Source organism: Mobula hypostoma, chromosome 3 (genome assembly GCF_963921235.1).
Source record: "Mobula hypostoma chromosome 3, sMobHyp1.1, whole genome shotgun sequence".
Taxonomy (NCBI): domain Eukaryota; kingdom Metazoa; phylum Chordata; class Chondrichthyes; order Myliobatiformes; family Myliobatidae; genus Mobula; species Mobula hypostoma.
This window is the reverse complement of record NC_086099.1, coordinates 62,224,825-62,249,410: the sequence shown is the minus strand read 5'-3', so window position 1 is coordinate 62,249,410 and position 24,586 is coordinate 62,224,825. Positions and strand designations below refer to the sequence as shown.

General features: G+C 37.5%; 1 protein-coding gene across 14 annotated transcripts in view; it reads right to left on the bottom strand.

Annotated features, from left to right (window-relative positions):
- Positions 1–24,586, bottom strand: part of fryl (furry homolog, like) — a 376,544-nt gene that overhangs the window by 306,010 nt on the left and 45,948 nt on the right. For 6 of the 14 annotated variants that reach the window (XM_063043163.1, XM_063043168.1, XM_063043166.1 and 3 more), the window contains exon 1: positions 17,741–18,366. The exons of 1 other annotated variant lie outside the window; for it this stretch is intronic. In XM_063043163.1, the coding sequence (XP_062899233.1) occupies positions 17,741–17,930 (190 nt within the window). In that variant the 5' untranslated portion in view covers positions 17,931–18,366. Of the gene's footprint in view, positions 1–17,740; positions 18,367–20,539; positions 20,671–24,586 lie in introns of those variants that run through there. 7 more of the 14 variants (XM_063043170.1, XM_063043173.1, XM_063043174.1 and 4 more) reach the window with 4 other exon arrangements.

Below are 24,586 nucleotides of genomic sequence, written 5' to 3'. Positions count from 1 at the left end.
TAAACTGTATACTATTTCATGAGGAAAATGGTGAAATTTGTTGCAGCATAAAACTTTGTAAATTAGACATACATAGCCAAAGAGTCTATAGAATTTAAATAAAAATTTGTAAATCCAGTAATTGCTGTATAGTTGCTGAATTAAAATGGTTATACAATAAAAACTAAGGTATTTTTTTTTCTGTGAGGTCTAGATTCTAGAATAGAAGGAAATTATGATAATCCACTTTTCAACTACAGCGGATTCCTGTTAATTGGGCCATCAGTTAATCAGGGCAACCGCTTATTTAGGACAACACTTAAAAGAAAAAAAAAATCAAGAAATTAGCCGAGATTCTCATAATTTATTTGGGATACTATAGCACTCTATTTGTGTGTCTGTTAAGACACTGCACCATGCTTGGAGTGAACAGTGTCTAAATAGTGTCAGTTGCATATGTTTGCATTCAAAAAGCAGTGATTTTTGTTACTGATAGCGAGAAATAAGCAGTAAGACAATTCAGAACTGTTTTGCTCACTGCGGTGTGAAGCATTTAAGGCCTGGAGATGCCAGAAATGACTGGGAGTGAAAGTGAAACAATTTCACTACTTCAACAAGTTAGGAACTACAAAAGAATTTGAAAATATCGACAATTACCTTGAATATTACAACAAAACTAAAGGGTTGGAGGATTCAATTGGCAAAAGCACTCCATTATCTGCACCAGGTGCCTGTGCTGATTTTGTTCATTTACCATCAATCAAAAGAATATGACTGTGTAGACTGATGAATTCTTCCATAAATAACTATTCAAAACTAGTTTTACAGTACTGTAGTAGCATTGTGAGTACTCTAATTTGCTTTGTATTTCGTTTAAATACATAATTTGTTACCCAGTTAAATGATAGTTTGTCTCTTTTTTAAAAATAAGTTTTTAAACATTTCCATGAAATTTTCACTAATTGGGGCAGACACTTAATTGGGCCAAGATGTACTGGTCCCGATGTGTCCCAATTAACTGGAATCCATTGTATTCAGATATCCCAATGGTTCAGCATCCAGCTCACTGTGTGTGGGTTCTGCTACTCTCTTCCATTTACTAGTATTGTAATTTCCACCCTCCCTATAAGCTCCCCTGGTTCTGTCTGTGGCACTCACACAAAACTTACCTTAAATGTTTTTCCCAACCTCCTCTGAAACCTATTGGGACTTTAAATTTATCAGGTTCACTGCATAGTATATTATTCTACAGTGTAACACTTTCAATTACTTTTTTTCCCCAAAGGGTACTGGAGTATTAACAGAACAATAGCTGATACTCTGGAAAATCGGTTTTTCCAAACACTAAAGTCATGAGTGTGCTGTAATAATAGATTTTGTGCATGTGGCTCAGGCTCTAACACAGGATAGAAGAAGATGAGAAGTGATATTTCACAGACTTAAACACCAGAATCAACACAGTACATAATCTATATAAACTATTTAAATATAAAAGATCTGTAGCTAACAAATGTGGCTATAAAACTACTTGCAGCATTTAAGGGAAAACTATTAGACTACAAGGAAGTAAGGAGCAAAGTTGAAAAGGCTCACATATAACATACAAGCAAAACCAGTTGGGTCCAATGGTATTTTTCCCCATTTTAAATAATTTACTGTATGCAATTTTATTCTGATGTATTACACGAGAAAGTAAATTTAAACAATGTAATTGCATTTGTGTCAATCTATAAATAAAGATACAATTAAAACCACCTTGAATGCATTGTTTTTCCTTGACATTGTACTAACAAAACAAAGGAGGATCTGGAAGTCCATTAGCATCAGCAGGATAAAAAACAAAAATGCAATTGATCTGAGTAACTTTCCGCAGTAAATTGGCACACTGCCTAAAATTTGCAATGGCATGGAAAAGGATAAATCTGGCTTGTATAATGGAGAATAACCACAAATTAGAAAAATACGGAAACTATGCCTCTGTACCATCTAATACACCATAATCTTCATTATTGATGCAAGTAAGGTGCTTCTTAGAATAAGAAAAACAATTCAGGTCACAGGCACTTTATTAACATAAAAATAATGTTATTGTATAAATGGAATTAGAATTATGCGCAAAGGGTGTTTAGGCTGCAACTTAAATGCACTTACGATGATAGGCATTAGAAATGTATCCCTATTCATCCATTGTCCGAGAGTTTAAATACTGAAATACTCTCCCTTAAAGTACCATCACCAGATGCTCTGCAGTAATCCAAGAAAATTGATTCTAACCTTCCCAAGGGAAACTGGAACATATATTAAGTGCTGGCCTTAGGAAATGATGGCCACATCTTGTAAAAGGTTAAAAAAAAGTCTATCATCACATTTTAAAACCAAAATAATCCCTACAAGTCACAACCCCTGCCTTGTTTTATTTATTTATTTATTGAGAAACAGCATGGAAAAGGCCCTTTCGGCCCTTCAAGCCACGCCACCCAGTATCCCCCCAGCGTAATCCCAGCCTAATCACGGGACAATTTACAATGACCAATTAACCTACCAAGTGGTACATCTTTGCACTGTGGGAGGAAACCAAAGCACCCGGAGGATACCCATGCAGTCACAGGGAGGACATCCAAACTCCTTGCAGACAGCGGCAGGAATTGAACAAGGACCGCTGGTACTGTAAAGTGATGTGCCAACTATACACCACTAACCTTGCATTTCAGCTAAATGGACAATTAGCACATTTACAATTGTTCCGTACACAAACATAACTGCTGTTTCATGCATCAATTATGGTGCAATCACACTCTGTGGTTCCTGACCTTTTTCCTTTTTCAAACATTTTTGGCTGCAGCTTCAAATATCCAGTTACTATTAAAATAAACAGGCACTGTAATAGGAGTCTGCCATCTCCCATGTTTTTCTTGAGGTCAGCATTAACCAAGACACAAATAGAATATTCGCAATATGTTGGGTCTATTAGCTTAAAGTTATACTAAGACAACATCCTCAGAGAAAACTACACTGCTATCTGAAACACATTTTTAAATTTAATGATACCTAGTTACCACATTTGTTATTCTGGCACAGTAACATTTAATATAAATTGTTACTATGAAACAAATTTAATTCAATTTTCCTTCTTTTCCCCACAAAATGTTATCAATAAGGGACCTCAGCCAAATAATTATTTTTCATATGTGAACATGATCAGTAAATATTTGGCAATATTTGGCCTAAGAACACTTTAAAAATGTGTCTGATTACATAAGAGGATAAGAAAACCAAGCAATCTGCTCCGCCATTTAATAAGATCACGGTTGATCTAATCTTGGCTATGTACTTCCTGTTCTGTTGCCAGATCCCGAGACTCACTTCTGCTCATCTCTTTACTTATGCTTATGAACTCAAATTTAAAATCAAGTTCAAGTTTATTGTCATTTGACTATACATATACACAACTAAATGAAACAACATTTCTCCAGACTTCAGTGCACCAACAAACATATATCACACACAGCACATAACAAAATATTACAGGAACAAGTTAATAAAAATATAAATCAAAATGCACATAGTGCACAGCACAGGTAAATTCCACTTGCACAACATGCTGAATTCTTGGAATTCACTATCTTTTGAGAGAAAAAACTCCTTATCTGTGAAATGGGTGACCTGTTATTCTGATACTATGTCTCTCCCCCCACAATTCCATATACAGTACCTTCACTGGGAGAAATCACACTCTCAGCATCCAGCCTCAGAACCTTTTTGTTTTTCAGTAAGATCACCTCTTAATCATCTACATTGCAAAAAGTAAGGCCCACTGTGTTCAATGTTTATATGTCAAGCTCTTCATTTCAGCATTCAACCTAGTGATCCCTCTCTGCCCCGTCTTCCACACTAGTACAGCTTGTCTTAATTATGAAAATAACAACTCTGCTATCCTAGCTGTGACCTCACCAGCATCCATAAAATTGTATTAAGATTTATACCTTTATTTCCCATACCTCTGGCAATTAAGGCCAATGTTCTTTTAGACTTCATGGTAGTCAAAGGGTTGAAACACACATCACAGCATGAGTCAATATTTGGAGGTTGTCACTTGCGATGATGGTTCATAGACTGAAATTCTCTGGGAATGTTAAAAAAATACAACCAAGGAGATTGATAATAACACCAGTGAAGGACTGACTTTCCACGATCGATTGATCATGCAATGAACTGGTCAATACAAAGGACAATGCCCCAATTTAATATCTTCTCAACTTCAGAAAGCAACAGTAATGAAATGGGAAATTAGCCTGTGTTGCTGCAATCCCGGGTCTCAAATGGAAGGAACAAGAAACCCGCCATCTGGTTGTGGTGAGATAACCAAAATATCTCCAATGGCAACCACAGCCATTGTGACAGACAAAAGCTCTGGCTGTTACAATGATAAGAGACAATCGGAGGCCAAGGGAGACCATGTGGTTAGACCTGATAATAAGAGCTCCATGGAGAATAAGGTCTTCATAAGATGTGAGAGTGCAATTAGTTCCAGGCTCTTCTATATCCCCTATTTGCTTGGTCCTAATAACAAGGATGCAACATGATGCTGAGGGGGAAAATGGAGTTGGTTTTGTGGCAGCCAGTGGTTTAGCCGCAAAGGGATGAAAATCAGCAAAATCAGTCAGACCAGGATTGGTCCATCCATCTCATTAGAGAAAAACATACGGTATAGGAGGGAGTCTTGGAATCTGGATTTAACTCCTTCCCAAGCCTGGAAATATACAACCCAGAATCACAGACTCAAAAGCCAACATCCATGAGAAGAGACATTCAAGAATTTCCATGGGAAGTCATAAATCTATAGGAGACTGGTCACATTGCACTTTGAGAAGCTGTATATCATGCAAGTTATGGTTGCCTGTCTATTGTTTCTGCTAATCTGCATAAAACCAAGTAGACCTTTCATCAACTATCAGATGTGATTTTAACAATCTCAAAATTGCACAATATCTACTTAATTATTTGCTGTCTTCCTATTTACATGCTATCTTTTTTTGTGTTCCGTGGAATCTACCATGCAGATCTTTGTTTTGCAATATTTTGCAAACTCATTCTGATTAAATAAAAATTTGCTTACTCATTCTTCTTTGCAAAATTAATAACTTCATTTCCCACATTATATACCACCTGCCAACTTTGTACCCATTCACTTAACTCCAATTGAGATCCCTTTGCATGTTTTGTAACCTCACAACTTAGCCATCTCACTAATCTACATGTTGGAAACCTCTCCATTCAAGCCATTAATATAGCTTAGACATAATTCAGGCGCCAGTACATATGTTTGCAGTACTCCGCTGGTTATTGTTTGCCAATGTCAAAAAGGATTCATTTATTCCAATTCTCCATTTTCCCCAACACTCTAATTTATAACCCCCAACCCAATATTCTTTACTTTGTGTTCTAGCACCTGACCAAAATGCCTTCTAAAAATACACCTGACCTACAGGTCTGTTTTATCCAAACTATTCATTACATTTCAAACAACTTTGGCATACTTATTACACATGATTTATTTTAAAGAAAACTATGCTGACTCTGCTAAATGTCTTCCTTTTACCTTCTCAACAATGATTTCTCTTAAACAATGGATTCTTCTTAATTAACAGCATTTTTCTAATGACAAATACGAGGCTAAATAGCATAGAATTCCCTTCCTTCTGCCCCTCTTTTTTTTGATGCGTGGCATTGCAATTGCAGTTTTCCATTTCCCTGTGGCTTCTTTATAATCTAAACAATGTTCCTAGTTGCCAATTAAATCATCACTATTTATGCTCCAAATTCTTCTAACACCTTCAAAATGGGCCATCAGATTCAGGAAAAATGTCAGCCCCTGGTCCAATAGTGTGGTTACTAGTGACAGAGATTACTTTAAGATTTTCCCCTCCTTATGGCTCTTTGATTATTTATTATTATTGGAATGCTTCTATTTTTTTCTATGACAAAAGTCACTTCAAAATAATTTCATACAATCTCTGCCATCTTCTTAATTCTCCCATCTCATCCACTAAATCAATGTTTTACTTTAGCTTTTTTTTCTACATTTACTATTTATTTTCTGTATTTCCATTATTTACTTGCTTGTTCTCATACTTTATAATTTGTCATCATTATTTGCTGGTTTCTGGTCATCTGCCAATCTTTTAATCAACACAGATCTTCACAACACTGTATGCCTTTTTGATGAATTGGATATCTTCCCTAACTTCATTAGTGTAGGCAAGGGTGATGCATCTTTCATATGGAATCATAATTGCTAACTGAATATACTTAGGGAGCATCTCTGCCATAATTCAACATAGTTCAGCCTCTAAATTGATCCAGCATTTGGGCTGGAAGAATGTAGTATATGAAATCATTCAAACCAGTATGATGTCTAGTTAACTTTAATATGGCAGAGAGGAAGTGGAATGAAGTCCATTACTCTTGGCACTCACCTCGTTCACATATGTCAACATCAGATAAATAGTCCACCAGCACAAAGGTGAAGTCTGTGCATGTGGAAATTAACACTTCTGTTGATGCGATCAAGTACAATGTTCTAAATGATACAGAAGAGGAGATGCAATAGTGAGAAAAGCATTGGCAGGATCAATAGTTAGCAAGTGGATTGGGATAAGGAATTTTCCACTAAAAGGATCCATTAAGGTAAGACATAATATGACTACACCAAACAAATAAGCACAATGTTACAGTCACACGTGTCATTAACCACCAGCAGCACCTTGAACCAAGTGAAACAAGAGAAAAAGGATTCAGTTTGTGAAGGTGGAGAACCCTCCTACAAGACACAAATGTAACTGCCTTGGACAAAAAGCAGATGAAAATGCAAGATCCTGAAAATGTGTGGTAGCAGAGACAAAGTCTATGGAATAATAAACAGAAAGTGCACAGTAGTTTGTCAAGATACTCCATCTTTTTTTAATTAAGGGATAAAGTAATGACCTTTTGTAAAAGACTGTCAGGTGCAGAAATTGAAGCTTCACAAGTATGAAATCTATTCTGGGTGAAAGGGAAGAATAGTTTCTGTGGCGATTTCCTGTAAGATGAGCTTAGAGTGGAAAATGAGAGAAGTGTTTGAGAAAGCAATATACAAAAGAGAGAAACAGAGATAAGAATTAATAAAATAATTTGAACATCGTAACGAAGGATGGCAATGGGTGATATAGGGAGAGTCACTCTGGTAATGGTTCCTCCTGCAGTGCGCTCTATTGTACAACTTGTAGCATGAAGGCAACTGTATCAAATGAACAACGTGAGTAACAACTGACTTGGTGGATCAGGCAACAGAGAAAGTAGTGCTGGAACCATTCATTGTTGCATTGTTAACAGCAGATTTTAAGATCTGAGGGAGAGCAATTAAGATAATAAACTCACCACAGTCACTGGCCAAATCAAAGATGATGATGAATCAGCATATAGGAGCGAGATTAAAAATCTACCTGAATGGTGCCACATAGTAACCTTTCAATGAAGGTGAAAGAGGTGAAAATTGACTACAGAAGGAGGAAAGTGGAAGTCTATAAGCCAGTCCTCAGAGGATCAGAGGTGGAAAGGGTCAGCAACTTTAAATTCCTCAACATTATTATGTTAGAAGATCTGTTTTAGGTCCAGCATGCACTTGCCATTACAAAGAAGGCACGGCAGCACCTAGACTTTCTTAGAAGTTTGCGAGAATTTGGCATGTCATCTAAAATTTTGATAAACTTCTAAAGATGCGCGGTGAAAGTATACTGACTGGATGCATCACAGCCTGTTATAGAAAGACCAGTGCCCCTGAACAGAGAAGCCTACAAAAAGTAGTGGATACAGCCTAGTCCATCAGGGTTAAAGCCCTCCCTATCACTGAGCACATCTGCATGAAGTGCCGTTACAGGAGAGCAGCATGTATCATCAGGAACTCCCACCACCCAGGACAGGATCTCGCCTCGTTGCTGTAATCAGGAAGGAGGGACATGGCCCTCAGGACACACACCACCAGGTTCAGGAACAGTCCAGGCTCTTAAACCAGAGTGGATAACTTCATTCACCACATCACTTAACTGTACCCACAACCTATAGACTCACTTTCAAGGACTCTTCATCTCATGTTCGATATTTTGTTTGTGTCTTTTTGTTTGTATTTGCACAGTTTGTTGTTTTGTAAACATCAACTGTCAATCTTAATATGTGCAGTTTTTCACTTATTCTATTGTATTACTTTGTATTTATTGGGAATGTAAACAAAAAATGAATCTCAGAGTAGTATATTGTGACATAAATTTACTTTGATAATAAATTTACTTTAAACTTTGGACTCATTAAGGCATGTTTTAATTTCCCGAAGGTACTAGCAAACTACCTGGCATTTTACAACGAATCAAAAAACATCCTGGACACCTTCATCAAAACTATATCATGACTTGCAGTTGTTCTTTTAAAAAAACTGAATCTAAAATTAGAATCTGCAATGGTGGGATTTGATGGACATTCTTTAACTTATATATCCAATCTTTTATTTGTCTTGTAACATATCTATTCCAGGACTTATCGTTAGTCTGTGAAATACATAACTAAAGGGTTTATCCTCAGAGGTCTATTTCCATCCTGAAAAAAATACACAATGTTCTCAGCTTCTATTTAACTTTACTTTCACCAAATGTTTTGGAACAGGGATATATATCCGATAAGCAGAGCAAACATCAAACTTTAATTCAACAGTTGTGCATATTTATAAACATTGAAGTGCTCTCTGCATTATTCTCCCTTATTAAAACATCCGAGAACATTATTTGGATAATGTGAAAGTAATATTGCAAATTTAATTCTTATCTTATCAAAAGCACTATAACTTAGTATAAATATTTTCTATGGATTTGGTACAGAATTAATTTGTTCCATATACTAAAACTTGACAAAATAGAACTGACTGGCAGAGATGAGCCCCAATAGCACGCAAAAAGAAAGAACAGACGGGTAAGCCATACCCTCTTAAGTAATGGCAATTAAATAAATCAACAAGTACATAAGAATATCTGGAGTCACCATGTTAAATAGCATGTTAACATTCAAGCAAGAAGGGCTAACAATAAGAAAGTTATAAAGGAGCATATAATTACTCAAGAAGAAAAGAAATGAGCAAGATGGTGTTAAACGGCGACTCCTTTGCTTACATCTCTGGAAGCAGTTCTATTTCAATCTGTAATGTCTATATTTTTCCTCTTTCAGGGTTCTTTTGCAGACCCTGACCTGGAATTACATGCTGACTATGGTTCTTTGCAGGAATGGGACCCGCTCACAGGGTTTCACTATGGGCTGTTATCCATCATGCCAAGGGCGCGGCGTAAGAGTTCGGCTCACCTTTGGAGGCTTAGGATTTCGTGGCTCTGGCGAGAGGCAGATCTAAGGTCGGTGTCCCAACAGACCAGTATGGCGTGGGAGCTGGAAGGTCGTTGGCTATGTGTCCAGAGACCTGAGGTCTTTGGGTACAGAGCTCGGAAAAAGCGACACAACGGACTTTTAACATTGTAAACCAGCAAGCTGTTTGTTATGTCTCCCCTCTCGCTGTGAAACAGAGATACCTCTTTCTCCCTTATTAGGGAGACAGAGCCTGTGGTATATCGAATACCGCGTGAAATGTGAAGTCTTTGGAGTACTGCAAGTCTGTGTCTTTGCTGTTGCCTTGCTCAGGCTTGAGTGCTCAGTGCCAGGTGCCGATGCTTTTTTTTGCCGGTGGGGAGGAGAGAGGATTGTTGCTTGTGCTGCTTACACATGAGAGAGGGGGGTGCTGGGGGGACCTTAGGATTCCAACATTTAACTGTCATTCATTCTTTGGGGGCACTGCTCTGTTTTTGTGGATGGTTGCGAAGAAAAAACATTTCCAGATGTATATTGTAAATATTTCTCTGACATTAAACATACCTTTGAAATCTTTGAGTGAAAATTTGAATTATTACTAGTGGCGGATTGCCTTCAAAGACTCAGCTAGTCTGTAAAGTGTCAGAAGAAAAATCCAGTATTTTGCAACCATAGCCTTATAACTGCACTTGAAACAATGACTGGATATACAAGACAAAAGAAAATATTTATGAAGATTAAATAATAAATGCAACCAAATCACCTGCCAATATTATCAATTGCTGTAGTGAAGAATTTCTGATAATCTTCTGCTACTTAAGTTATTAGTAAAGGATTTCTTTATCCTGCATCAAAACATGGATCTCAAACATATCTATGTGTAATTATCTTTATAATGAGAGCCCTAATGTTAATTGTAACAAAGGAACGATACACTCAAGGCGATATCCTATTGCAATCTAAGAAATTATATCTATATGTGCCATCAAAATCCACAAAATGTAGTAGAGACAAGATAACATTTTTAATGATATTGATCTGTTCATGAGCATAATAAACCTACTATTCTTCGAACTGACTTGGAATCTTTAATATTTGACAGTATATCTGAAAGGCGGCAATTTTGACACTGCAATACTTTCTCATTACCACATGGATGGGTCAGCCTGGATAGTTCTACTCACATCTATAAAGTGGGTCTTGAACCAAACTTTATCACTTAGAGGCAAAAGCACCATCAAATGAGTCACAGTTGAAATTACAATGTCTATAGACAATGTTTCTTCATCAGACAGCATTTACAAATCACATTTGGCACAAAGAAATCACTTCAAAGCATGAAAACCCAAGGAGAAAATGCAGATAATAAGAAAAAAACAATGAAGACAATTAGACAATGCTATGATCATGGCACGAAAGGGAAAAGTGGTTTCTTGGACTAAATTATTGGGCTTCTGTGTGCTCAATGAAGATAGGGTTTTGAAACAGTATAGAACAAGGAAATTAAAATTCAAAATCTGAGCAGATTTTATCTACACTATTTCCTCCTCACTAGTTACTAGTGTTAATCAACAGCCAACTTATTCTTTTTTCTAATAAATTATCACACTTGGTTCTCAATACTCACATTTGTACAATTCCACTACAACTTCTCAGAAAATAGGGCAAGATAGCAATTCCAATAATGTTAAGTAGTTACATGAAAGTCATGGCCTAATGATCAAGTGATGAGATCAAATTCCATTTCCTCATAATTCAGTTTCAGTCACTTCCTTATTAGTAACAATAAAAAGATACAGCAGACATAATGATTACGAAATACATGGATGGTGACCAAAACCCCACCTGGTTCACAACTATCCTTTTGGAAATTAAATTTGTCATACCTACACAGTCTGAGCTGCATGCAACTGCAGAACCACAACTTGTGGTTGACTCTTAAATACCTTCTCAAGGAGTCAATAGAAACAAAACTGAAAGTATCATCCTTGATTCTGGGTTAAAGCATGAGCCCATTAACTGTCAGGCATCAGATCAAACATAGACATGCAGTGAACTTCAGATTATCATCTGCTGTACACCCTCAATTGTGGTCTTCTATGTTCTTCAGTTTGAAGTAGGACTGTGTGGAAGATTTCTAGGTGCAATACAAGGAGTGGCTGACTTAGGCATGAAGGAAACAACTGATTTGCTGAGCTTGTGAAGGGAGACAATCTAGAAATCAAAACTACTTAATCACATTCTCACTAATCAACTAGTCACAGAAGCACTTTCCCATGACTGCAATGGCAGGAATTAACATGGCCTCATGTTTATTGACAATAAATCACATTTTATTTATACAAATCCATTCTGATATTTCTGTTTTTCTTATTAAAAATTGTAACGTTCTTAAATTGATTTGATTCAAGCACATTTTAAAAATTTATACAATCCTACAATCACTGCTACATGAGTGAATGGGTAACCATGAAGTAGGGGTCAGTTATTTTTATGGTAGCTTTGTAGACCGGGTATTTGTTCCTCTAACCAGTAAGACTGTTGTTTGGTATAAATGCCATTAATACAAGATGCAAGAATGGCTGTGATAATCATACTTACTCAAAAACAAAGAGCAGTGGTGGGCAAATCAGGCCTCCATCCCAACTTGCCATTCAAAAGATGACAGCTGATCTACGATGCCCTTAACTCTACTTCCAAGCCAGTTCCCAATAATCCTCAGTTCCACATTAGAATTCCATCTCAAATATATCTGATGACCTGGATTCCATCATTTCAGGGGCAGAGAATTCCAGAGATTCACGATCTTCTGAGCTTAGACATATTTCAGCTTTAAATAAGTGACCCTTTATTTTGCATCCCTTTGTGTATGACTCTGAACAGTTCCCCTATCAAGTGTCCTTGGTATCTGAGATGTCTGAATAAGTTCACTCTCGTTTTTTTAAACTCCAAGAAATACAGACCCAAACTGTCAAGTCTCTCTTGACAGAACAACCCTCCCATCTACACATCAGCTGGGCTAATCATCCTCGGACTGCATCCAGTTCTATTTTATCCTTTTTTAAGGCAAGGGAATTAAAATTGTGTGGAGTACTCCAACAGTCATTCTTATGCTCCTCAAAATATCCATAAGTTATTTAATTCATTCTATTGGTAACTTCATTTTGTAACTTAATGTTGCTCTTGAGTGCCTTTTAAACTCTTAGCAAACATGAGTTTTTTTTTAATATTTCTTGGTAGTTTGATAATTTGCCACAGGTGTAAAATCAATAGAATTGTAATATGAAACCAACCAGAACAAACACCAACTTTCTGAAGGTCAAAAAGAAACACTTCTTCTCACTGAGTGAATCAGAAAGAGTGGAAGTGGTTACTACTATAGTTGGTAACCAGGAATATTGCAAGCAAAGGCTAAGGCTAAGGCAAAGGAAGTTTCAAAAATATAAACCAAAGATGCAGCACACCATACTCATAATAATTTGAAAGTTTATTTCACTGAATTATTCAGTTGAAAGGAAGGAGGGAGACTGAAAATGTGGCTGAGTGGTGCCATAAGAACAAACGCTTATTCAATGTCACTGTTATGTACCCCGTAACTGGGTTGCCAAACCAGCAGAAATGGATCACTCAGTTGGAGTATGGATTACTAGAACTAAGAAAGTTTTATTAAAGAAACAAGCAACACAGTAATCGAAAGGATAATAAATGCAACAGTTCAGCAATGATAAACACACATGTGCACAGAATTAAGATAACAGGATCAATCAAGCTCTATCGTTGTCTAGGGGTAAATGACCAATTTCAAAGTGACACAAAGTCCAGTTCAATTTAGTTCAGTTCGCAGTAATCGTTGCCATGGCAATGGACAATGTGGGGGGAAGGAGAGAGAGAACAAGAACGAATGATCATTCAAAACAGCTTCCACACACAGACCTGCGATATTGCTCACAAGCAGCTTTCGGGCGAGTCTTTTGTGATGTCACCTAAGGTCACCAACTGTGACCCCTCCTCCAGATGCGGTCGATCCTCTGCAGTGAACCCGGCACCCAAGCAAGGGTGGACACACACCGGGTTCCCACTGATCGTACCTTTCCACCCTGTGCATCTAAGGCTTGGTTCCGCAACCAGCCTTCCAAACGACTCCCACCGACTTGCGGGGGGGGGGGGCACCGCTTCCAGGGTCTCGTTACCTCGTGGTGTCGTGTGTGTCCTGCCTTAGCGAACCTGTCCCTTTTTATCCCCCTGCTCGGGTATCGCCTGTCCATCACTTCAAACAGTTCAGGGTTCAAAGGGGGAGCCGCTCTAGACAGCTCTCTCTCCCGTCCCTTCATTACACATCTCCAAATCGCCTGTCCATCACTTCAAACAGTTCAGGGTTCAAAGGGGGAGCCGCTCTAGACAGCTCTCTCTCCCGTCCCTTCATTACACATCTCCAAATGCTGCTCCATTGTCTTCCTCATCTCTCTCTCTCCCGAAGACAGGTGGCAGACCAACTGCTGATCACATAGGACAGCTAACATCTATGTGTATTCTTGTCACATCACCAAGATTAAGGAGCTGATTGTTGACTTCAGAAGGAGGAAACCAGAGGTCTATGAGCCAGTACTCATTGGAGGATGAAAGGTGGAGAACATCAGCAACTTTAAATTCCTCCGTGAATTATTCTGGAAGACCTGTTCTGGACCCAGCAAGTAAGTGCAATTACATAGAAGCACAGCAGTGCCTTTACTTCCTCAAGAGTTTGTGAAGATTCAGCATGACATCTAAAACTTTGACAAACTTCTATAGATGTGTAGTAGAGAGAATACTGACTGCTACATCACAGCCTCATAAGGAAACACAAATGCCCTTGAACGGAAAATCCTACAAAAAGTTGTGGATATAGCCCAGAACATTAAGCGCAAACCCCTCCCCACCATCAAGTACATTCAAAAGGAATGCTGTCGTGGGATAATCTCCCCCCTCCCCCAACCCAGGACATGATCTCTTCACGCTGCTGCCTTCATTTTTTTTTTCTTTTTATTTCTTTATTTCTTTCTTTTTGTATTTGCACAGTTTGTTATCTTTTGCACAGTGGCTGAAAGCCCAGGTTGGTGCGGTCTTTAATTGATTCTGTTCTGGTTATTCTTCAATGGATTTATTGAGTATGCCTGCAAGAAAATGAATCTCAGGTTCGTATATGGTGACATATATATACACTTCGATAAAAAATTTACTTTGAACTTTGAACAGGCAGATTAATGAAGAAATAAGACCATCAGATATAGGAGCAGAATTAGGCCATTTAGCCCAACATCTCTACTCCGCCATTCAATCATGGCTGATCTTTTTTCCCTTCCTCAGCCCCACTCCCTGCCTTCTCACAACAACCTATGATGCCATGTCCAATCAAGAACCTATCAAGTCTGTCTTAAATACACCCAATGACCTGGCCTCCACAGCTGTCTGTGGTAATAAAATCCACAAATTCACTCCCCTCTGACTAAAGAAAATTCTCCATTTTAAATGGACACCCCTTTATCCTGAGGTTGTGCCTTCTTATCCTAGACCCCCCCCCCACATCCTTTCCACATCTACTCTGTCTAGGCCTTTCAACATTTGAAAGGTTCCAATTATTTGGCTATCCATGAGGTTAAATATGTATAGGCCATGCAATTCACCACCTATTACCCTAAACTACTGATTATCCAACCTCTGCATGCTGGAGAACATCTTCAGTTTGCCCTTGTACCATCCCCTTCTTTTCCAAATCTATAGTCATCACTCCACTCTTCAGAAAAAAATTTTCACCTACCTGATTGTTAAAAAAATTCTCATCCAATCTTCAACCTTTCCTTCCACTTTAAGGATCTTGAATATACTGCTGCTTTTTAAATCCTTCCAAATATTCTACCCCACCTACCCAGTAAATGCATGTTTGAGTTCTCATCACTGTCATAAATCATATTGCATAGTAGAGGAGAAACTATATTGTCGCTCACTTTTCTTAACCTATTTATTTTATCATGCTCCTGTGACATTCACATTGTAGAACTATTCATTCCTGGTTCTATATATATTTAAAACGATACTTTATCTGGAGCAGGAGTGCCAATCGGGGGCCCATGGACCCCTCAGTTAATGGTAGGGGTCGATGACATAAAAAAGGTTGGGAACTTCTGATTTTCATCCTGCTCTGAAACTCTTATGCCTGAAATACTACAAGTATCTCTCACTGGCATCAAGAACATTTGTTTTCTACATTATATTCAAGGTAATGTCATCCAACAATAAATTAAGTTTGGCAAAAGTAAATTGAACCATGTACTCAAAAACTCTATTCAAAGAATTTCCTAGATCATTATAAAAGGAACAAAACAGGAAAGAAAGCTACTTTCAATCTTGAAGACTGAGGGGGGAAATAATTACAGGTGCACATTCCTTTATCCAAAATTCTGAAATCCAAAAAGCTCCGAAAACCAAAGTTTTTTTCGCCAACAGGCGACGTCACTCAGGTGTGACGTGGCAGTACTAGCAGAGACCTCCAGGCATCAGTTGTGGCTCAGCGCTCGTACTGGTTACACATGCATTTGCTGTTCGCTGATAATTTGTGTTCACTGTTGACTTTGTGTTTAATTTCACTGTGAAAATGTCAAAAAGAGCTGCAGATACCCCTATGGGTAACAATGAGGAAAAAGAGAAGGAAGCATCTATCATTATCAATAACACAGAAAGTGGTGTTATTGCAGAAGCTTGATCATGGAGTGTCTGTGTGGCAGCTTACTGAAGTGTCGGAACTACCACTGTATATGATTTAAATAAAGAGAAAGACAAGTTACTGAAATTTTATAGTGACAGTGACACTCTACATTTATTCCAATAAGTCATTTACCATGTGTTTGATTTGGTTCGTTTGAAGCTGTATATTTTTGTTTTATTGAATGTTTTTGTTGGAAATAAAAAAATTTTCTTATCATTATTCCCTAAACAATACAGTACAACAACTATTCACATAGCAGTTACATTGTATTAGGTATTATGAGTAATCTACAGATGATTTAAAGTATACAGGAGGATGTGTGTAGGTTTGGTGCGCTGCCGGATCCTAAAGTCCACCGCACTGAGACAGGTTAAATAAGGGACTTGAGCCTGCGTGTTTTTTGGTTATCCGGGGGGGGGGAGGGGGCAGGGTCAGGGGTCTGAAATCCGAAAAATTCTGAATTCCAAAATGCAACTGGCCCCAAGGATTTTGGACAAGGGATTGTGGACCTGTATTATGGGGAAAGATTATATAAATATTGTTAGATTATGGTGGTGCTACTTTGAATTCTCTTAGCCAAATCTGTGTTTTTGTCACTTGCAAAATGTGAACAATCTCCTTGAGGTGAATTCAAGACTATACTGCCACACAGATGGTTACTTCTAATATCTCTACCGTCTGCTGTTCCAGTCTGATCTAAAGCGAGGATCTCTGAACAAAATCTAAATATTCCTAATGCCAAAATAGCTCAACAAATATACGTGGATTTAGTCTAAATAAAGATCTATACATTTGCTCGTTATAAAAAACAAGATTCATAAGAATCCATCAGAACAGTCAGTAAAGGCTCAAAATAAGGTTTTAAACAGGTAATATAATCTACCAACAGGTAAGAATTTAATCATTCAGGCAATATCAAGCCAAATTTGAAACTATTTTGAGAAATGAAACAAGAAAAATAACTGAAGGTACTTTATAACCATTAATCCAGTAATACTATGATCAACAGAAATATGTTTTCCCAATTTTTTATTCTTCAAAGGAAAATAACTAATTAATTATTTGCAGAAGTTCAAGAGGCCTATTACTAGTTAAAGTTAAGGAAGACAAGTAAAATGTTTGAGTTCATATTTAAAACATTTCCCGGTTAGTGCCTATTAAGAATCATTAACAGAAGGTATTAATGGAAAAACAAACATTCCTTCCCATTGCTATTTGAAAGAAAGAAATTAATTTAGATCATTACTTTAGGTAACACAAACAAGATTTTAAACAAGTTTAAAATGTCTTAATTCTTATAATACATATGTTCACCTAACTACACACACAAAATACAAAACAAATACAATTTAACTGAGTTTCTCCATTCCTTTTCTAAATGTTTGACCAAAGCTCTTAACCATTTCTAAAGAAAATCAACCAATTGATCAGGGTGTGAACAATATTTCTTTGTCACAAAATTAAAATTTTAACTAGACCTACCTTTTATTTTCCCTTTCAGAAAGGTTTTTATAAAACAAGTTCATTTGAAAAAGTTCAGTACAAGATTTCTAAGCAGACCGCAAGATACAAATGCAATTATCTTAAACCTTAACATTCTGTCGTACATTATACAAATTTCTTTATATGTATTACAGTGAACGGCACCTTTTGTTAGCTCTGGTTCATGTAGCTGAACTGTGGAATTCATTTCTTCTACTGTGTGTCCTACAGAAAGCAGACTCAAACGCCTCATTTTCAAAAGCCTGGGAACACTATCACGATCAGTAGGCTCAACATCCAAAACCACCTCCCCAGATGCAACAGCAGGAACCACTCGCTTTAAAAAATCCATCATAAAATTAAAGCAGCAGTTTAACTGCCGCACTCTCACATTGAATGCTCATTCAAGCTTCTTCAGTACACAAAGGTGAACTATTTGCAATGGATTTCACAATGATGTCATGGGGGAATTGGGTGGTGCCCAAAAGCTGTAGGTCAACATGCAGCTATTATCAAACAGTTTTTGACATACATGCCCTGCCTAAAAAACTGATAAGAGGACATAGTTCACTAATCAACAAGAAGCCTGAAGGAGTAAGTTAGCGTAAACATATTGGTTTATAGACTTAAGATAATCCATAAAGATAATCCATAATGCATAAAGAATTGAAAATTTATCTAATTCCTTAAAAAATATCGGTTACTTTGGGATCAATAAGTAACACAAACTTGGCTTCTGTTTATCAATTTGCAAAACTCCTTCACTCAAATTCATTTAGAGTGGGTGCAACCTTACATTTCCAACATCTCTGTTTTCCAGAGATAATGTGCACCACCTTAAATGCCATGTAAACAAATTACATCTAGATTTACAGGACAAATCATTTACTTTTTCATCCAAAGTTTCAACACTTAAACAGCTGAGCCACTTTCAATGCAAAAATCAATTTTGTAACCAGACTTTAAAGCAAAGGCTTATGTGGAACACCTTCTGCCACAGAGAGGCCAACTCATCCTTACATACTTATGCCCACATTAAAATCACATCTAGAATCAATCAGTTCATAACTTACTAATTGTTACTTATTTTGTTTTTATTTATTTAGAGATACAGTGTGGAACAGGCCCTTCGAGCCGTGCTGCCCCGCAAACCCGATTAAATCTTAACCTACTTGCGGGACAATTTACAACGAACAATTAACCTGTACTACTTTGGACTGTGGGAAGAAACCAGGGCAACCGGAGAACCACACATTCCATGGGGAGGACACACGGAGATTCCTTCCAGAGGGCGCTCATTGATGTCATTTATGGAGCAAAGATAAATTAGTCTAATGCAACTACTAGTAATAATACTTACAATGATTTCAACATAAATCAAGAGCAATTCTCTACTTGTGGAAAATCAGCTTTCTTATCACTGATGTATATTATGAAATTTGTTGTTTTGTGGCAGCATTATAGTGCAAGATATAAAAACTATAAATGACAGAAATAAATAATTCATAAATAATTCATGCAAAAGATGAATAGTGAGGTGGTGTTCAGGTGTTCATGGGCCCATGGATCATTCAGAAATCCGATGAAAGCTGTTCTTAAAACATTGCATATGGATCTTCAGACCCCTGTACCTCCTCCCCTGAGACGAGAGGGACAGAGCCAGAGCCAGTCGGTGGGGGGGGGGGGGGGGGGAGAGGGGATGCTGCACAAGGGAATGGGTGGATTGAACTTCGTTGAAATTATGTTTGCCTTCTCAAATTTATCTCTCCAGTAGAATTATACTATTGCTAGAGATCACCCTCGATTTCAGCTTAGAGATGTTGGTATTCTCGTTCTGCCACACTTGCCTGATTGAATGCAATCACAGCTAATTATTTTTCACTCATCCCTTCTAGACAAAGTAAAGTAGTTCCTTTTCCAAAAATACTGAAAATCTTTAACAGCTCCTGGAATAGGAAGTGATTCTTACTTGTACGTTTGTATATTCTAAATTGCAGTAGTGTTTGAATGTTGTATTCTACTAAAATTCAATTCTGCTTAAGTTAATTCAGCAAACAAAATTAATTAACTGGTGATGTATGTGTCAATTGAGGGCAGCCTGCAATAAGCTATTAAAAGAATGTTGCATATAAATGGATTATATAAAGATGTATACATCGGTGAAGAAAATAGAAATTGGACTTCATAAAGTCACCATTCAGTGTCAAGGAGTTCTTGCTTCCATTGATTTCAATATTTGTTCAGTAATCTGATCAACCAGACTGCTACAGAGTCAACCAGAAGATTGTCAAGCAGTGGGTATTTGGGAGGTGGTGGTCTCACTCTGTCACTCTCGCACTGGTGTTTTGTGAGTTCAGGTCTCTCAATGCCAACTCAATTGAGCTGACTGAGTATCATTACGGATTAGTTTGGGATAGTGCATTAACACTGATTATCCCAACAGTAGATCCAGAGTAACACTCACAAAATGCTGGAGGAACTCAGCCTGTCAAGCAGCATCCGTGGAGGGGACAAACAGTCGACGTTTCAGACTAGAATCCTTCATCAGGACTGGAAAGGAATGGAGCAGAAACCAGAATAAGGAAGTGGGGTGGAGGAGAAAGTGTACAAGTCAGCAGCAGATAGATGAAGCCAGATGAGGTGGAAGGTGAGTGGGTGCGGGAGGGGATGAGGCAAGAAGCAGAGAGGAGATAGGTGGAAGAAGTAAAGAGCTGAAGAAAAAGAAATCTAATGGGAGGACAGTGAACCATGGAAGAAAGGGAAGATTGATGTGATGGGTAGGTGAGGAGGATAAGGGGTGAGAGGGTAACCAGAAGGGGGTATAGTAAAAGAAGCAGGAGGGAGTAGATTCAAATGCTCTTGCGAAAGCAGCGTTGGTAGTATCTCTCCAGTGCCACAACCTGCTGCAGAAGTAGTTCAATTCTGAGTATATAGTACAGGAAAATAGGAATCAATGCTACTCACAATCTTTGGTTGAGGTATTCTTCTTTTCCTCAGATGGTGCACTGAAGACTATTATGACTTTCTTCATCAAAATTCACTTTTCCTGAGAGGTAGCTCCCAAAATCAGGAAGTGGTGCACATTTTCCATGTTCCTGTCATGGACATTTATAACAACTTACTAATACAGCACTTTTCAAACAAATGCCGTAGTTCAAAGTGTTTTACAATGATATAGGGTACAAATAGAAAATAAAAGATAAAAAGGTGCTAGCTAATAGTAAGGTTAAAAAAAACTGATTACGAGTTGGTGTTTAAAAGTGTCCACTTGAGCCAGCATCTCTTGTAGTTTTAGGTATTGAATTCTAGTTTAGGAACGCTGTACAAAAAAGCTGACCTGCCAATATCTTCTGAAGGAGACTGTTTAAATTTAAGAAACCAACGAGAGAAGACCTGTGAGCTTGAGCAGGATTATAAAGCTAAAGTGATTCCATGATGTACCGCAGTCCCAGACCATTGACAGCTTTATAAACACAAATACCTGAACTAAGGGGTCTATTTGAAAATTCAATGATAAATGTTATCATTAATCATTATAACCCTCTCTCTTTTCTTGTGGGGTCTTACACATTTTTCTCTGAACTGATCTAACTTCATTTATCCCACTTGTGCCAAAGAAATACTGTCATATTAAAAATAGACTTGTCTTTAATTCTATATTAAATTACAATAGTGTGCAATATCAACTGCCAACTAACTAAAATCGCAAAAGGGGATTAAGAACATCTACCAATTTAGCATTTGAACAAACTTAATTAGTACAAATAGAAAGCTCAACAATATTACTGCTGTCTGATTAAAAGTGAGAAGTTATTTTGAGGCATTTATTTTTTAGGATGGAAGGCTGCTTGAAACATAAATATCTGAATAAAAGATAGATAGTAGTTTACATGATTCCATTACTACTAACTTTTCTTTTTACATTCTCAAACAATATTGGGTTTCTATGTGTTGAAATAAAATTCTAATCAAGTTTTCTTTTCACTGAATTCATTTTACTTTGAATTTTGCCCTCATCCACATTTTGAAGAAAATGCTTGAAATACAGAGGCAAAAAAAAATGCTCTCCCAACTGAATATCCAGAAAACCTTTGAATTGCAGATATTATTTTGACAAATACTTCAATGGCCAAATTCAACTCAATACACTATAAATCATGTAGCAGGCAAGAGATAGTCCAGGCACAGATTTCTATGAGTTAAGGAGGATTGCTTTCTTCCATTATAGTTTGAGTTATAACTAATGAGCATACATCTGCAATAACTTGGTTCAATGAAGTATCATCTTTCCTGCACATCATTCTGGAAAAATTGATGCTAGAGATTCATTCTATTCAAAGTTACGCTCACATACACACAAATGAACTCTCCCACCCTCAAAATGTATGGGGCAAAAGCTTAGGCAATCAAACAAACATGGACAATGCCATAAAACTAAAGTAATAATTAAATTCAGTTTGCAGGATTTCTATTAGTTATCTTGTATTGTCTTACCCATAATTGCAAATTGCTGTTACTTCTGAACAACTCCACAAAATATAAATGTGCAAGGTATGACAAGCACAAAACACGTCTTCAGATATGTTTGATTATTCTATTAAGAACACAGAGCTCAGACCAACAACACGTTTGTTCTTCCTCGTTCATATTAATATATATTATCTGTGAAACATCTGGCAGTTATTTTTTTAAACATAATATTTTGCCACTAATTATGAAAGGACATACTTTTAACTGTTATCCTGATCCCTCAAAGTACAGCAGCTGTGTTAGTTATCACAGCAAATACAATACACAACATATAGTTCATATAAGCATATCTTTTCACAGATAGAACAGAATCCAAATTTGATTAACTTATGTATTTCCAATGGTTTATATATTTTACTTGACCAATTAACTTCAAATTAATTCAGGTGACAGTGCTCTAAAGTCCTGAAATGTGTAGCAGAAGACACACTCTGTTATACGATAATCATACATAGAATAAATAGATTGCAGTCTTAAACAAAACTGTTCAGCAAAGACTTATAATAGTAAACAGATGTTACATATGGCCTTTCGTAGGTATACAGTGACATGCAAAAGTTTGGGCACCCCGGTCAAAATTTCTGTTACTGTGAATAGCTAAGCGAGTAAAAGATGAACTGATTTCCAAAAGGCATAAAGTTAAAGATGACACATTTCTTTAATATTTTAAGCAAGAAAACTTTTTTATTCCCATCTGTCAGTTTCAAAATAACAGAAAAGGAAGATGGCCCAAAGCAAAAGTTTGGGCACCCTACATGGTCAGTACTTAGTAACACCCCCTTTGGCAAGTATCACAGCTTGTAAACACTTTCTGTAGCCAGCTAAGAGTCTTTCAATTCTTGTTTGGGGGATTTTCACCCATTCTTCCTTGCAAAAGGCTTCTAGTTCTGAGAGATTCTTGGGCCGTCTTGCATGCACGGCTCTTTTGAGGTCTATCTACAGACTCTCGATGATGTTTAGGTCGGGGGACTGCGAGGGCCATGGCAAAACCTTCAGCTTGCGCCTCTTGAGGTAGTCCATTGTGGATTTTGAGGTGTGTTTAGGTTCATTATCCTGTTGTAGAAGCTATCCTCTTTTCAGCTTCAGCTTTTTCTTTATACAGACAGTGAGACGTTCACTTCCAGAATTTGCTGGGATCTAATTGAATTCATTCTTCCCTCTACCAGTGAAAATGTTCCCCATGCCACTGGCTGCAACACAAGCTCAAAGCATAATCGATCCACCCCCGTGCTTAACAGTTGGAGAGGTGTTCTTTTCATGAAATTCTGCACCCTTTTTCGTCCAAACCTACCTTTGCTCATTGCAGCCAAAAAGTTCTATTTTAACTTCATCAGTCCACAGGACTTGTTTCCAAAATGCATCAGGCTTGTTTAGATGTTCCTTTGCAAACTTCTGACACTGAATTTTGTGGTGAGGATGCAGGAAAGGTTTTCTTCTGATGACTCTTCCATGAAGGTCATATTTGTGCAGGTGTCGCTGCACAGTAGAACAGTGCACCATCACTCCAGAGTCTGCTAAATCTTCCTGAAGATCTTTTGCAGTCAAACGGGGGTTTTGATTTGCCTTTCTAGCAATCCTACGAGCAGTTCTCTTGGAAAGTTTTCTTGGTCTTCCAGACCTTAACTTGACCTCCACCGTTCCTGTTAACTGCCATTTCTTAATTACATTACGAACTAAGGAAACGGCTACCTGAAAACACTTTGCTATCTTCTTACAGCCTTCTCCTGCTTAGCGGGCATCATTTATTTTAATTTTCAGAGTGCTAGGCAGCTGCTTAGAGGAGCCCATGGCTGCTGATTGTTGGGGCAAGGTTTGAAGAGTCAGGGTATTTATAAAGCTTTGAAATTTGCATCACCTGGCCTTTCCTAACGATGACTGTGAACAAGCCATAGGCCTAACAAGCTAATTAAGGTCTGAGACCTCAGTAAAAGTTATCTGAGAGCTCAAATCTATTGGGGTACCCAAACATTTGCATGGTGCTCCTTTCCTTTTTTTCCACTCTAAAATTGTACAAAACAAAAATAATACACTAATCTTGCTTAAAATGTTGAAAAGAATGTTTTATCTTTAACATTATGACTTTTGGAGATCAGTTCATCTTCTACTCACTTAACTATTCACAGTAACAGAAATTTCGACCGGGGTGCCCAAACTTTTGCATGCCACTGTATATCCACTGCACCTTGTCAAATCTCAAGCTGAAGAAAGTACTCTATACCAACTACAATAGACAACTTCAGTTTGCATTAAAATAGCTCTCCTTCAGTTATCATGGTCAGCAAGTCCCCATAACATCAGCAAAAAAGCAATTTTCAGAAATCTACATCCTAGTTCTTTTCAAAAACTTTCTGAGAGTATTAAAATTACATACTTGACGGGGGAATTTTACACCATTTGCTGGAGAAGTATAAAAGTGCTAATCTCAGCAATGTGTTCTTTCAGCATAGGAGCTCAAGTGGAAGCAGGTATACATCATTCAGT